This window comes from Rhinoderma darwinii, chromosome 4, assembly GCF_050947455.1.
Source record: "Rhinoderma darwinii isolate aRhiDar2 chromosome 4, aRhiDar2.hap1, whole genome shotgun sequence".
Lineage (NCBI taxonomy): Eukaryota > Metazoa > Chordata > Amphibia > Anura > Rhinodermatidae > Rhinoderma > Rhinoderma darwinii.
The window spans coordinates 152,807,811-152,824,317 of NC_134690.1; the positions used below are offsets into that span (position 1 = coordinate 152,807,811).

A 16,507-nucleotide genomic window follows, 5' to 3' on the forward strand; every position below is an offset into this window, starting at 1 on the left:
ATACTGGACAGATAGAAGCTGTATCTTGTGCTGAAACCAGAATTCGTCCGTCAGTTAACTTAGATGTGATCGATAACAGCTGGACCCGCTGTTACAGAAGTCGTCAGTCCCGCTGACCTGACGGATTCACATAGAAGCTGTATCTCAAAATATAAATAAAAATTTAAAAAAAACAATTACAAAGTTGTACAAGACACTAATAAAAAATTTTTGCTGAAAAATAAAAATATTCTAATTTGTACACAGCCTTTATTATTCTAAGCGCATTTCTCAATCAAGAAAGATATAAAATCATCAGGAACATTGAAACAACTCCTTAGCCAATCAATACTGAGTACCCATCCTAACATCGTGCAAAACCTTTCATTTCTCAGGGTATACAGGAGACAAAGCGCAATCTCCACTCATGACTGTACATATCCACACGAGAGATCCATTTAATAAAAGTTACCTAATTCATTACATAGTAGCACTAGAAGAGGAGCCACCAGCCGGTAACATCCCACCCCTAATTGCTTCATAATAGTCTAGTTCTTGTAAGGAATCGTCCACACGCTGTGGAATTGCCGGCCGGAATTTCGTATGGAGAAAACGCAGCAGAATACAGTAGCAGCATAGTGGATGAGATTTAACAAATCTCATCCACATGCTGCGTAAAAATTCTGAGCAGAAATTGACCTGCGGTGTGGATTTTTCGTACCGCAGCATGTCAATTCGTGCTGCGGAAAATGGCTAGAATTGCTGCGTAATGTCTGCGTTTTCAACGGAATTGCTATAGAAATTTTCTGCAACAATTCCGTTGTGTGTGGACAAGCCCTTAGATTTAGGGGCGCTAAGGCTGAACTGTCAAACCAAGGTGACCATAGCTACTCAAATTGATGTACAATGTCCCTTTTCAAAAGAACATATTTTTTCAATCCTAATATGACATTAACTTTAGCCAAATATTTGGCCATTGTAGACGGATCAGGGGCCTGCCAGTGATATGGAATATGTTTACGTGCTTGATAGCATAGTCGTAGAATGGGCAGTAGGTAACTCTCCTGTACAGTCAGTTCGTTAGCATAACCTAGTAGACATCAATTGGATCAAGAAAGACATGACTTTTAGGGTATGTTCACACGAGGGCGTCCGTTACGGCTGAAATTACGGGGATGTTTCAGCCTGAAAACATCCCCGTAATTTCAGCCGTAACGGCATGTGCAGGCGCTTGAACGCCGCGTCAATTACGGTCGTAATTGGCGCTGCTATTCATTGGAGTCAATGAATAACGGCTCCAATTACGGCCAAAGAAGTGACAGGTCACTTCTTTGACGCGGGCGTCTATTTACGCGCCGTCATTTGACAGCGGCGCGTAAATTACACCTCGTGTGAACAGACAAACGTCTGCCCATTGCTTTCAATGGGCAGATGTTTGTCAGCGCTATTGAGGCGCTATTTTCGGACGTAATTCGGGGCAAAAACGCCCGAATTACGTCCGTAAATAGGCCGTGTGAACATACCCTAATAGTACGAATTTATGAGCTTCACATATTTCCTCCAAAACTTTCTTGTGGCATCACTGTCTAGTTTTTTCTTTTTATTATATGCACTTTTGTTATGTACTTATGATGGTCTTTTCAACATTTGTATTTCCAGGACAAAAATGGTGAAGGTGCTCAGGAGCTGGAAAGATTTCATTGTAATCGTATGAAAGTGCTACAGCTGAATGTCTGCAGTGAAGAAGAAGTTAACCAGGCTGTTGAGTTTGTGAAGAAAAACCTGGAAGACCCTAATAAAGGTACATTCAAATTTCTTAGCACAAACACTTTGGAGTACAGAGTATTTCTTGAACAGCAATCTTGTGTTCAGGCTGTATTTTTTACAGCGATGCATAGTCTGTATATAGCCTTCTGACTACAGACTACCATAAAATTGTCAGGTGCTGGAGTTTTGAAATTCAGTAGAACAGAAGATCACATTCCTTCAGATCATTTTATGTAATTAATGGGGTTCTCCCATAATCCACAGGATAGGTGATAAATATATCATATATAGGTCATTAAAAGCAAAAGAGGTCGTCTGCTAACACTCAAATAATACACCGCAAAACGATCCACCTTAGGGACTGTACTCCCTTCAACTCCAGCTTGCAGTAAAGGTGTAAGTGATCTTACTCTAGCAGTGCAGAGAAATATGTTTCTCAGGCCAAACCTCCTCCCACTGTTTTCTCCGTTCTGATAAAAACAACAACAACCGAGTCTGCCCGATTCCTTCAGCTCCACACTGTAGCCTCTCACTGCAACATAGTTTAAAATGGCCCAAACATAGTGTGACTCCGCAACTTCAGATGAAACAAGGCAGTTTCAATTATACTCACAAACATGAATAAAAACAGTGCTTTTTCATAACAATGTCAGCAGCACGCCTCACATGGACCCAACCCTGGGTTTTGCCTTAACAGCTTCCTTCTGGGGCATGCCACCTTGACACCTGATGAAAAACATGACTGATATATTTCATGTCAAAAGAGAAAAAAAGGGATTCATCATACCTGATCATAACGGATCACAACGGATTTCTCATACCGTAGCTACTGTAAAAACGGAAATCATTACGTAAGTGTGAACAGAGTTAGTTTGTCCAATTACGTTTAAGCCTGTGAAAAGGGGAGGACTATGTAAAGAAATGGATGTAATGCCATGAATTGCCAACGGTTCATGCAATATTTTTCCTAAACCCATTGAATTAAAGAGGTTGTCAGGGCATGGATCGGTTTTTCATACTGATGACCTATCCACAGAATCAGATATTACATGGTGACAAACTAAATACCAATTCAAACAAGAGGGATGAGGGCCCTGTTCACAAGAGCTTGCAATCTATGAAAGCTTGACCATAAAGTTCATTCTCAGCTTTATTTTATTTCTTTGCAGGATTGTGGGGTCTTGTCAATAATGCTGGTATCTCTACATTTGGAGACGTAGAATTCACAAGCCTAGACACGTATAAAGAAATAGCAGAAGTGAACCTGTGGGGAACAATAAGAGTCACAAAGGCATTCTTACCATTGGTGCGTCAACATAAAGGTAAGTCACAGCACACTGTCACCAACAGAAAGAGAAACCGAGTACTCTGCACCATCTGTTGTGTTTGGCACTCTACGTAAGGCCTTATTCACACGAACGTGTAATACGTCCGTGTGACGGCCGGTAAAACAACGGCCGTCACACGGACCTAGGTAATTCAAGGGGGCCGTTCACATGGCCGTTGTTTCAGCGGACCGTGTGAAGGGTTCGTGAGAAAATAGGACATGTCCTGTTTTTTTGAGCTTCACGCATCCCTGCATAGACTCTAGTCTGCAGCGTACAGCAACTATTACACAAAGAACTATTATACATCAAAGATCTGCCCATTTAACCCCTTAGTTCCTGAGGTGAATTGCGACTGCGGCATCTAAGGTGTTAGAATGAGGGAGCGGCTCCCTCTGACGTGCCATTGCCCCCCTCCCCCCGCAACGCGATCGTGCGATGAGGTTCTTAGCCCACATTTTGATCAAGCTCTGTGAGACCACCTGCCACGGTAGGTAGGTGCTTTTGACGGAAGACAGCATGGGCACTTTGACTAGTCTGCAGCTCTACAGGCCCCAAACACCACAAGCTGCAGTGCACTATGGGGGGAATTTAGCAATTTTTCTACGCCGGAAATCTGCTCCAGTTTTCACTCTGGCCAGGGACAGTCCATGGTCGAGCCAGGCCCCGTACCACTGTCCCCTCCCATGATCGGACATTAAAGTAAATGAAAAAACTAATTTACTCACCTCACCACTTTGCTTTTCCCCCAATCTCCTCAGGCTCCCACATTAGGCTGCAGTGCATACAAGGTCCTGACGCCAAGTAGTATCAGGGCCTTATATGCGACGCAGCACAAAACATCCTGAGGCTGAAGAGATATGGGAGGGAGAAGCAGAGCGGTAAGGTGAGTAATATTTTTTTATTTTATATTCGATCGAGGAAAGAGATGGGCCGAGCAGTGCGACCACGATTGCAAGGCAATCCGAAACACACGACACATTTATTAAAAGGCGTTTGCATCTTACTCCAGCAAACTGTATATCAAGACTGTCGTATAAAACGCCAGTCTTAATAAATCTGCCACATCTTTTTATACTATTGTTATTTTTGAGATTTCTGAATAAACATTTTGTATTTAGAGATTAAGAGGATTAACTTGCACTATTGATTTTGTGGACTATATCTCCTTGGTTATAGGATCTATACAGTTTGGGGTTGTAGTTTAATTTGTCACAAGTTTGTGCCAAATTTATAACGTGAGGGTGACTTTTTCTACTACAGACTACTGTAAATTATTATACTACATTATAATATTTTAGTTATTTTGTGCCATTTCTGCAACATTTCAGGGTCCATTGAAGCATGCTCTAACATATAGAACTTAAATACAATTGGCGCACCTCAGGTAGTCCACTTTTATATTTGTTGTAGGACTTATTTTAAATTTAGGACATGCATTTTTATATCATGGTGAGCCATTTTATGAAATTGAACATTTTTTTTCTTAGAAACAGTGAAAAGATCTGTACAATACATTCAGTGACATCAGTTACTGACTCTCGTGGGTTGACTGAAAGCGTATTTTAATCATCCCAGCTGGAAGTAAAAGGTTGGTGGGTGTAAGACATTTCGTTATAAAGAACATGCTTTCATCACAAACCTGTCTCCCAAAAATAGAACCATTACACAACCAAAGTATTTTAAGCCTTTAAATGTCAAGCTTTGTAAGATTTAAAGGATTAATTTATTCATAAGTTCTCTTAAGTTCATTATAAAATTAATAAAATTAGGTTGTGGATTAATCAAAGATAATATACAATTGGCCATGAAACATATTTGCTGGTGGAGTATTGGTAGTGTGTCTAAAAATTAGATGCCAGTGTGAAACCATTTTTTTAACCACTTAGAAATAAATATAGATGTGTACAATATATTATGTAACCATAGGTAATTTGAAAATCTGTTTCCTTTTATTTTCTAAACCTGTACCAAAGAAGGAATTGCACTTGCACAGCAAATTTTTTTAAAAATATATAAAAGCTTTATTTAGAGCCAAATATTTACACTTGTGTAGCATAAGAAATTTGAAAATATCTAAAACCAATATATAAATCTCTACATGAGGCCATCCATGGTGGGATGAAACCCTGATGGACACCGTTGTGCTTCCGTTTCCGTTCCGGGCCGTGTTTCCGTTTTTAACGGCCGATTTTGACTTGTTTTGCATCCGTTTTTTGCCCTGTCCATTTTAAAAGCGGATGAGTTTCAATTGTCAATCTTTTGCCACACACTGCCCTCTGTAGATAATGCCACACAGCCCCTTGTAGATACTGCCAAAGCCCCCTATAGATAATGCCACACACTGCCCTCTGTAGATACTGCCACAGCCCCCCTATAGATAATGCCATACACTGCCCTCTGTAGATAATGCCACACAGCCCCCTGTAGATACTGCCACAGCCCCTCTATAGATAATGCCACACACTGCCCTCTGTAGATAATGCCATACAGCCCCCTGTAGATATTGCCACAGCCCCCTGTAGATAACGCCACACACTGCCCTCTGTAGATAATGCCACAGCCGCCCCTAGATATTGCCACAGCCCCCCTGTAGATAATGCCACACACTGCCCTCTGTAAATAATGCCACACAACCCCTTGTAGAGATTGCCACAGCCACCCTGTAGATAATGCCACCCAGCACCCTGTCGGTAGGTCCACACAGCCCCCCTGTAGGTAGTGCCACACAGCCCCCCTGTAGGTAGTGCCACACAGCCCCCTGTACATAGAACCTCGTAGATGGCACCCCCCAATCCTGTAGATAGCGCCACTGTAGCAGTGACGTCAGGGACTTCTCCTGGAGAGGTCATCTACTCCTGAAGCGGAATCACTGGCCACAGTGGCCCGTCGGCCGGTGATACCACTCCAGAAGAAGTCCCTGACTTCACTGTCCATATATGGACAGTGAAGTCAGGGACTTCTCCTCGAGCGGAATCACTGGCCGCTGTGGCCGGGGATTCCGCTAAAGGAGTAGCGGACTGCTCCAGGAGAAGTCCCTGACATCACTGTCCATATATGGACCGTGACGTCAGGGACTTCTCCTGGAGCGGAATCCCCGGCCACAGCTTCGGCAATGCTGTGGACGGGGATTAGGGATTCCGCTCCTATAGGGAGCCAAAAATATCTCCTCCTCCTCCTCACATGCACTTCGCACTGTGTGGAGGAGAAGAGAGCGAGCGAGTGGAAGAAAGCACGGTCGACACTCGGATCACATCCAAGTAACAGCCGTGCTTTACACGGCCCCATAGACTTCTATGGGTGCTGTGCGGTCGGGAGAACGGCCCAAAATAGGGCATGTTCCGTTTTTTGACGGCCCAGTTTACCGTGCTCTCAAAAAATTGGCCTTGTGAATAGCCCCATTTGGGGTCTATTGTTCCTACTGTGGCTGTGCGACGGCCGTTCAAAAAACGTCCGTCAGACGGCCGAGAATCCCTGTAGTGTGAATAGGGTTTAAGAGATCACATCAATGGTAAATTTACACATTTTAGAAAGATGGCTAGTTTAAGACCATAGTATCTTAAGACCATATATCCAGAAGGTATTTTGGATTCCAAGACGAGCCCTTAAATACTTGTTTTCTTAATGTATACACGAGACAACCTGCAACATTTAGAAACCTCTTATTATCTATTACTAACTCCTTTAAATGGCTTATAATTTTAAAACTAGCTTCTAATATCTTTAAAGAGGTTGTCTCAAGAAGTTCACCCCTTCCTATATACCCTATTATACCCTGACATATTGACATCATAGAGGAGGGTCATCAGCTTGGGACCCACCATCTATTAGCCAGCAGAGGGCCGCTCCGAAAGAGCAGATTCCACAATGGCCTCCTGCAGATTTCCCCGGCAATATAATATAAAGCAGGGATGCACAAACTTTTCTGGTCTGATGGCCACATTATCAGATTGTACCATTCACAAGGACCGCACTTGGGAGTTCGGGTTACACTGATGGAACTCCCCGCTTTAGGCCATGTTGCAGAAACAGACGTGGGTTTCACAACTCCCGTATACTACAATGGAGACAGACACACACAAGTACTGCCACATTTCCAACTCCTCTCCTCTCTTTAGTGCCAATAAGTGCCTGATATATGGTGGTCCCAGTGATGGAATAAGACATTATGGCATAGACTCTGAATATGCCATAAATGTCTCAGGTGGGAATACCCCTTTAAAGGAGCACTCAGGGTGAAACTGATGCATTGTGAGAGGAAAGCGCATGGCACAGGCATTCAAAGAAAACTGAAGAGAGAATATCAGTCATACACTGCTCACTCAGGCCTGCACTAGACACGACGTAGTAACAGTTTTGCCTAGATTGCTTCTTTAAATTGATAAGAATAAAACTCGTACAGCCCCACATCAAAGTGCCAGACACACAGTGCCCCTTCATAACAGTGCCAGACACACAGTGCTCCACCATACAATACCAGCCACACAGCCTTCACTATTAATGGCAGCCAGACAGTACCCATTAGTACTTACCTGTCCCTGCTCCCGAGCTGGTGACGTTCCTCTTTTCTCTGACATGGGAAATACGTGAGCATTTATCAGACAAAAGCAAGCATGTTTGTGTCTCAAAGGTTGGGGGCCACACAAAATGGCACGAACCCCTGATATAGAGGTATTCATATGGAGGTGAAATGGCAAAGCTTCTAATGTAGTATTTAGGATAGATTGAAAGAAACCGTTTCCACACACAATATTTAAATAATAAATTCTGTTCACCAAGTTTTAGTCATTACTATGGGTAAAAGATACCAGCGTCTTATCAATTTATGACGGTTGTAAAAGTGCAGATTGCATTTCCGAGGATTTTCCTTGGGTATAGGAAGTATTTTACTAGAGGCTCGTTTACACTGGCCAAAGTTTCACTAGTTTCCAAGCATCGGGTAACGCCAGCAGCAGGTCCTGCTCCTGCCGGCGGTTCCTGTTGCCGGGTCTCATGCCTCCTCCGGTGGCCTGTCCCTCCCCTAGGCCACCAGCGTCTGCTGGTGTCCTCTGCTCGCGGCCTAATGTCCTTAATGCGCGCGCATTGCGGCCTTCTCTTAAAGGGCCACCGCGCAAAATTCTAAATTCATTTATCCAATCCCTGTTGCCATCCAGGACTATTTAAGGCACCTCCACTATCCACCTGGTGCCTGAGCAACATTGGAACAACCTAGTTGTATCCTGCGGAGGTTCCTGTGTGCATCTGATTCCAGTTCACTATTACTATCTGTTGTCAGCCTGTATCCAGTCAACTGCTGCTAGCCTGTTTCCAGTCCGCTATTGCTGCCTGTTGCAAGCCAAAATCCAGTCATCCCTTACCAGCCTGTAACCAGTCCGATATTGCTGCCTGTTGTCAGACAGTGTCCAGTTGTCCACTGTCTGCCAGTTTCCAGCTACCTGCCTGTGTCCGGCTGTCCGCTATCTGCCTGTGTCCAGTAATCTGCTATCAACCAGTGTCCAGCAATCTGCTATCAGCTTCCATTCAGCTGCCCGCTGTCAGTCTGCGTCCTGCTGTCGTTGTCAAGCCTGAAATTTCCACCCATCAAGTTACCATCTGCCAGTGCCGGTTCTAGTCCGCTTGGCCAGCAGCTACTCCGCCGGGACTACATGAAGCGAAGACCAGATCCCTATATAGGGGTTAAAGGGTGGACTGGGGAGGCTACTTAGATAACTCTCTTTAAGGGTCCACAACCTGCTGGTCATAACAAATCGTAACAATCATTGGCCAATTTAAATAAAGAAAAAGGTCAGTGATATATGATAAAACATTTTTTTATCATTGGTCTGTGAAACAGGTATAAACATTCCTCATGGTGTCTCATACATCGGGTCCTGGTGCAGCAATACTTCAGTAACAGGTCCATTTTCCTCACATTTCCCAGGAATTTCTTCAGAACTTCACAGATAAATAGTGTCCTTCAGTAGTCAAGTGATGGTATCCCAACTCTCCTATTCACTGGCCCATAGGATATGCTGCATTCAGCTTTTACATACATTTCAGATAGCTGTTGGACAAAATCCTCTGGCAGCAGCTTATCTTCTTGCAAACAAATGGATTCTAACAAACCAACCCTTCTCTCCCCACGTCATCAGGGGAGAGCTGGGACACCGCCATACACGTTAAATGGTCGACCAGTCTTGCCTAAATCAGCGGATTCCGCAGATCTTTGTGTTCTCAAACAATTGTTTATGCAAAACACAACACCATATAATATAATTAACGGCAAAATTAAACACTGACAATAATGCAACACCACTTTCAGACAACTGGAGGAGGTCATTTTTAACTTGCCATGTACCTGGCCATTCACCTTAGGGTCTATTCACTCTGCAGTGAGTAGTAGTGTGAATCAAATCTGTGCCACGTAACATTGACGTGAAAGGGGGAAAACACAGCAAAAATCTGACAACTAGGGCATGGTATGGTCTAAAATTTTAAAAAAACAACACATTTTTAAAGGGGTTTGCCCATCTTGGACATTTATGGCATATCCACAGGATGTTTTCGTAACTCCTGACCATCTAATGAGGAAGTGGCCAGGAGGCAGCGGGAGACGAGATATTTAAAACAGGGTTTAGGTGTCCCCGTTCTACAGATAGGTGTGGGTCCCATCGGTGGGTCCCGCCACTGGCGTAGCTATAGGGGTCACAGCGGTCGCAATTGCGACCGGGCCCCGAAGCCAGGGGGGCCCACAGCCCCCCGCACCACATCAATAAAAAGTTACTATAGTAACTCGGGCCGCGGGCCCCTGTTACTATAGTAACAGACTGTACTTACCCTCCTGGTTCCGGATCGCAGCGGAGGTCCTGACGTCAAGCGCTGTGCACAGCGCATGACGTCACAGCGCTATGCGCCGCGCACAGCATCGAGACGACAGAACTACTGCCGCGGCTGAAGAGGAAGGTAAGATTAGCCCTGACTGGTGGGGTCCGACTCCCGGGACCCGCCAGTCAGCTGTTTTGAAGGGGCCGCAGCACTCGTACGAGAGCTGCCCCCCTTCATTCCGGTCACATTGTGAATCGGTGTCGGCAATTCACAGTGTGAGCTAGTAGTGAAATAAAGGGGAAGCAGCTCTCGTACGAGTGCTGTGGCCCCTTCAAAACAGCTGATTGGCGGGTCCCAGGAGACGGACCCCGGACACATCAGCTATTGATGGCCTATCCTGAGGATAGGCCATCAATGTTTAGGGACTGCACAACCCCTAAGCCTACGATGTAGCAGGCTTAGGGGGTCCATGAGACAGGATCACAGATTGTGTGATGCTGTCTGCTGGGCCCTGTATCTAAGCCAATCACATGGTAGGCTTAGATACATGGCCCATGTGTGATCCTGTCTGATGGGCCCTGTATCTAAGCCTACCACACTGTAGGTTTAGATACAGGGCCCCAGCACACAGTAATCTTATACTGTATAAGATTACTGTCTGCTGGACCCTGTATCTAAGCCTACGTTGTGGTAGGCTTAGATACAGGGTCCCACAGACAGTATCACACATGGGCCCTGTATCTAAGCCTAACACATGTGTTACTAATCGTTTTTTTGGTGTGTTTTCTTACAGGTTCGGTCGTTGGACTACGTCGGATTCCAGGACTACTTCGATGACGGCTTTTTTTTTATTATCAATAAAATGGTTAATGAGGGTTGTGTGGGTTTTTTTTTTATTTCAATAAAATATTTTTTCTATGTCTTTGTGTTTTTTTTAAACTATATTACTACCGCCTTAGTAATGGCCGCCGGCTGATTGACAGCATCCATTGCTAAGGCGGGGCTTAGTGTTAGCCGGTGCAGAGGCTAACACTAACCCCCTTTATTACCCCGGTACCCACCGCCACCAGGGGTGCTGGGAAGAGCCGGGTACGATCCAGTACCTGACCATCTGTAGTGATGGCCGGCCACCGGGGCGGCCGCAGGCTGGTAGTATCAGGAGGGGAAAGGCCAGATACAGTGGCCCTTCCCACCCTGGTAATGCTAGGCTGCTGCTGCTTTATTGTATCTGGCTGGTTATGAAAAATGGGGGGGACCTCACGTAATTTAAAAAAAAATAATAATAATTTGAAAGAACAATGTGGGGTCCCCCCCAATTTTCATAACCAGCCAGATACAACACAGCAGCAGCAGGCAGCATTACCAGGGTGGGAAGGACCACTGTTTTTGGCCTTCTCCAGCCTAATACTACCAGCCTGCGGCCGCCCTGGTACCTGACCGTCACTACAGATGGTCGGGTACTGGTTCATACCCGTCTCTTCCCAGTACCCCTGGTGGCGGTGGGTACCGGGGTAATAATGGGGGTTAGTGTTGGCCTCTGCACCTGCTAACATTAAGCCCCACCTTAGTAATGGAGGTTGTCAATCAGCCAGCGGCCATTACTAAGGCGGTGATAATAAAGTTTAAAAAGATACAAGCACATAGAAAAAATATTTTATTGAAATAAAAAAACACAACCCTCATTAACCATTTTATTGAGAATAAAAAAAACGCCGTCATTGAAGTCCTCGAATCCGAAGTAGTCCAACAACCGAACCTGTAAAAAAAACACAAAGACACAAAAATAATCAGTAACACATAAAGAAGCAAAATTATTATTCTTACCTTTCCTGGGTCCAGCGCTGGAGCCGCAATGTCAGCGAGATGAGCCCTGTATCTAATCCAATCATGTGTGATACTGTCTGCTGGGTCCTGTATCTAATCCTATCATGTGTGATACTGTCTGCTGGGCCCTATATCTAATCCTATTATGTGTGATACTGTCTGCTGAGCCACTGTATCTAATCCTATCATGTGTGATACTGTCTGCTGGGCCCTATATCTAATCCAATCATGTGTGATACTGTCTGCTAAGGCACTGTATCTAATCCTATCATGTGTGATACTGTCTGCTGGGCCCTATATCTAATCCAATCATGTGTGATACTGTCTGCTGGGCCCTATCTCTTTTTTTTTAATCAAACAAGTTTTTATTGATAATACAACATCTGTTATACAGCCTTTACATTTATTACAGTACTTTACAGAAAACAAATAGAAATAACATAACATCACTTAAGTAATGCAAAATTTCTTCAAGTGCTTTATGGCATGTATACAACATCTTTGGTTACCCCGTCACCTATTTTTCCCCCCAACTGAACTACCCCCCTCCCTTGCAGTACCCCTTCTCTTTCCTAATTTTTCAACCACTCCTCCTCCATGTCATGGGTCCTATCTCTAATCCTATCATGTGTGATACTGTCTGCTGGGCCCTATATCTAATCCAATCATGTGTGATACTGTCTGCTAAGCCACTGTATCTAATCCTATCATGTGTGATACTGTCTGCTGGGCCCTATATCTAATCCAATCATGTGTGATACTGTCTGCTGGGCCCTATCTCTAATCCTATCATGTGTGATACTGTCTGCTGAGCCGCTGTATCTAATCCTATCATGTGTGATACTGCCTTCCGAGCCACTGTATCTAATCCGATCATGTGTGATACTGACTTCTCAGCCACTGTATCTAATCCTATCATGTGTGGTACTGTCTGCTGAGCCACTGTATCTAATCCTATCATGTGTGATACTGTCTGCTGAGTCATTGTATCTAATCCTATCATGTGTGATACTGTCTGCTGGGCCACTGCATCTAATCCTATCATGTGTGATACTGTCTGCTCAGCCACTGTATCTAATCCTATCATGTGTGATACTGTCTGCCCAGCCACTGTATCTAATCCTATCATGTGTGATACTGTCTGCTCAGCCACTGTATCTAATCCTATCATGTGTGATACTATCTGCTGAGCCAATGTATATAATCCTATCCATAGTTTATAGGGTCGTAGTGCTATAGATATGCTATGCTGTCTCCTATACACACTTTTTTTTTTTGGGCCGACACATATGTATTGGGGCTATTTCCCCTGACATTTTAAGCCCTGAGGGTATGTTCACACGGCAGCGTCCGTTACGGCTGAAATTACGGTACCTTTTGACAGCGGCGCGTAAAAAAAATGACCGTCGGCACAGAACATCGTAAAGCCTATTCAAATGAATGGGCTGATGTATGCCGACGCTTTTGAGCCGCATTTTAGGACGTCATTCAATGCTAAAACGCCCGAATTACGTCCGTAAATAGTGTGTGTGAACCCAGCATTAGTGACGCCCCGGCTGCTAGTGCTGCATTGTTGGGTCACTTAGGAGACCCAGCGATGCAGCTGAAAGCTGCGGACCGTCGGCCATGAGGAGTTTGCGGGGGGGGGACCAATAAGAACTTTAGCATTGGGGCCCATGAGCCTTTAGCTACGCCCCTGGGTCCCGCATCTATCTGACATTTAAGGCATAAACTGTGGATATGCCATAAATGTACTAGATGTGAAAACCCCTTTAAAAATGTGTTTTTTAGGATTTTTAACCATACCATGCCTTACTTGTCGCATTTTTGCTGTGTTTTTCCCCTTTTATCTCAATGTTATGTGGCACAGCTTTGATTCACACTACAAAGCTAGGTGTGAAAGCCTGAAAAGCATGTAGGGCAAGAAAATCCAACTCTGCAGACATATTTTCAGAATAGGTTGCAGTGAGGCGTGTGATGCATTAGCCATCTATAGTTGGATCCAATGCTTTATACCACTCTTCCCTGTTTGATCCTGGTTTTGCCAGAAATACACATGAAGCAAGCACATTGTTCTACACCACAACTGCTGGTGTGTGACTACGGCCGGATAAGGGCCATTCTGATGACCTTTATACTAACATTCAAATTAATGGCAATTTGCTTAGAATTTTGTGTCAGATTTTCGGTATCAGAAATAAGCTGTGTCAGTACAAGATTACTGACTTCACCAATGTGATCTTTTCACATGTATCTGCGACAAATCAGAAGATCGTTTTGACTGGATTTCTTCTTTAAACTCTATGTGCAACTGGGTATAAATGTACAGTCAGAGGCGAAACTAGGAAAGACTGGGACCCATAGCAAACTCTTGGCTGGACCCCACCCCCAGGTGCCACAAGCAGCCCCCCTTATAGATAGTGCCCCCTGTAGAATGTTCCATAGAGCCCCCCTGTAGACAGTGCTATACAGCCCGCCTATAGACAGTGTCACACCCCACTTGTAGATATCGCCCCTCACCTCCCCCTTGTAGATAGTGGCATACAGACCCCCCCTGTAGATATCACGATAAAGCCCCCCTGTATATAGCGCTATACAGCTCCCACTGTATATAGTACCACACAGCCCCCCTTAGTAGATAGTGCCGCACAGCCCCCCCTTAGTAGGTAGTGCCACACACGAACCCCTGTAGATTGCGCCACACACAGGCCCCTGTAGATATTTTTTTGACTGCTGGTCATGCATAATGTGTAGAGCCATCTTAAGCCCTTAACGACATCCAACGTATGGGTACGTCGTTGTCGCTAGGTACTTAACGCAATCCAACGTATGGGTACGTTGGAGCGTTAAGTGGTCACTGTGTCTAAAGACATGGTGACAGTGTAAAGATGGCTGCTGTCCCTGAACTGACCGACCAATCACATCGATCGCCGATGGCCCAGGGGGGTTGGCGCACCCCACCTCCCCGCATCAGCGATCGCTCTGATTGGTCGGTCAGTTCAGACCGGCCAATCGCGTCTTTTTGCTGCTATAACCTATCACTGTGCCGTAGGGCACAGTGATACGGTGGGGATTGGTGCTGTCTAGGACGGCACCAATCCCTGCCATGTACTTGTAAGGCAGTAGTGATGGTGCCACCCGATCGCTACCATTGGTTGGTCTGCAAAGACCGACCAATCATAGCCATGGCGGGCATTTCAAACACCCTGCACCAGCTCTGCCCACCTCATTCCGGTTTGGAATGGTGAGCAGAGCTGGTGTGTGAGTCTGTGAACCGAATACTTACCGTTGCTGAGGCCTTCTGTGCTGCGATCGTCATCTTCTTCATCTTGCTGTGTGATCACTCACTGTGATCATCATCATCAACTGTGCTGCTGCTGGTTTTTTTTTTAGCAGCAGCAACACTAGTGATTCCTGAATTTCCCTTTCCCAGTCCCTGTCCTAATTTTTTGACGCAGGTTTATTTCTAGTCCTATTTTTACTGCACCATCTTTTTATGTGCGCCCTGTATCCACTGAGTGCTGAGTCTATAATCAGCATCGGTGGTAATTTGTTGACGCAGGTTTTTTTGGGCCTTTTTTTATAGTAAAAAAGTATAAAAAAAAGTTAACCTCTTAATGCCGAAGGACGGATATATCCGTCCTCAGCAGCTGCTAGTTCGCGCAGGAGGACGGATATATCTGTCCTGTGATCGCGTGGGTACTGACAGTGTACACACGCGATCAGCGGCAGGAGCACGGCTGTTATACACAGCCTGGCTCCTGCTGCAACTGCCGGAATCGAAGCGCGCTCCGATTCCGGCAGTTTAACCCATTAAATGCCGCTGTCAATAGTGACAGCGGCATCTAATGTGTTTGACAGAGGGAGGGAGCTCCCTCTGTCACCCGATCGGCGCCCCCGCAAACAAATCGCGGGTCGCCGTCGGGTTTCCATGACAGCCGGGGGTCTAACAAAGACTCCCAGGTCTGTCTTCCGCAACTGCCTGTTAGGCGATGCCGTAGGCATGTCCTAACAGGTTGCCTGTCAGTTTTACACTGACAGGCAATAATGCTTTGGTATACTAAGTATACCAAAGAATTATATATGCGATCGGCACATCGCATAGTGAAGTCCCCTGGTGGGACTAAAAAAAAGTATGTCAATCAGTTAAATAAAGTTTGTTAAAAAAAAAAAATTACAGTGAAAATCAAATAAAACTACTTTTTTTGCCCAAAAAGTGGTTTTATTTAGTAAAAGTGTCAAAACAAATAACACATACACATATATGGTATCCCCGCGATCGTAACAACTTGACCAATAAAATGAACACATTAATTAAACCGCCGGATGAACGGCGTCCAAAAAAAACGCAAAAAAACAACGGCAAAATTCGCTCTTTTCTCCCATTCCTCCCATAAAATATTAAATAAAAATTAATCTATAAGTCCTATGTACCCCAAAATAGTACTAATGAAAACTACACATTGGCCCGCAAAAATCAAGCCCACATACGGACACATCAACGGAAAAATAAAAACGTTACGGCTCTTGGAATGCGGCGATGCAAAAACAAGTAATTTTTTTCTAAAAGGCTTTTTATTGTGCAAACGTAGAAAAAACATATAAAACCTTTACATATTTGGTATCCCCATAATCGTGCTGACCCATAGAATAAAGTTAACATGTTATTTACGCTGCATAGTAAACGGCGTAAATTTATAACGTGAAAATCAATGCTGGAATAGCTGCTTATTTTCAATACTCTCCTAAAATAAAGTTAATAAAAGTTAATCAATATGTTATAAGCATCTAAAAATGGTACAATTACA

At 44.5% G+C, this 16,507-nt stretch overlaps 1 protein-coding gene across 1 annotated transcript in view; it reads left to right on the forward strand.

Moving 5' to 3' along the window:
* The window catches only part of LOC142759502 (D-beta-hydroxybutyrate dehydrogenase, mitochondrial-like), a 39,397-nt gene that overhangs the window by 11,985 nt on the left and 10,905 nt on the right, over positions 1 to 16,507 (forward strand). The window contains exons 3-4 of the mRNA XM_075861741.1: positions 1,639 to 1,780; positions 2,916 to 3,068. Of these exons, the coding sequence (XP_075717856.1) occupies positions 1,639 to 1,780; positions 2,916 to 3,068 (295 nt within the window). The remainder of the gene's footprint in view (positions 1 to 1,638; positions 1,781 to 2,915; positions 3,069 to 16,507) is intronic.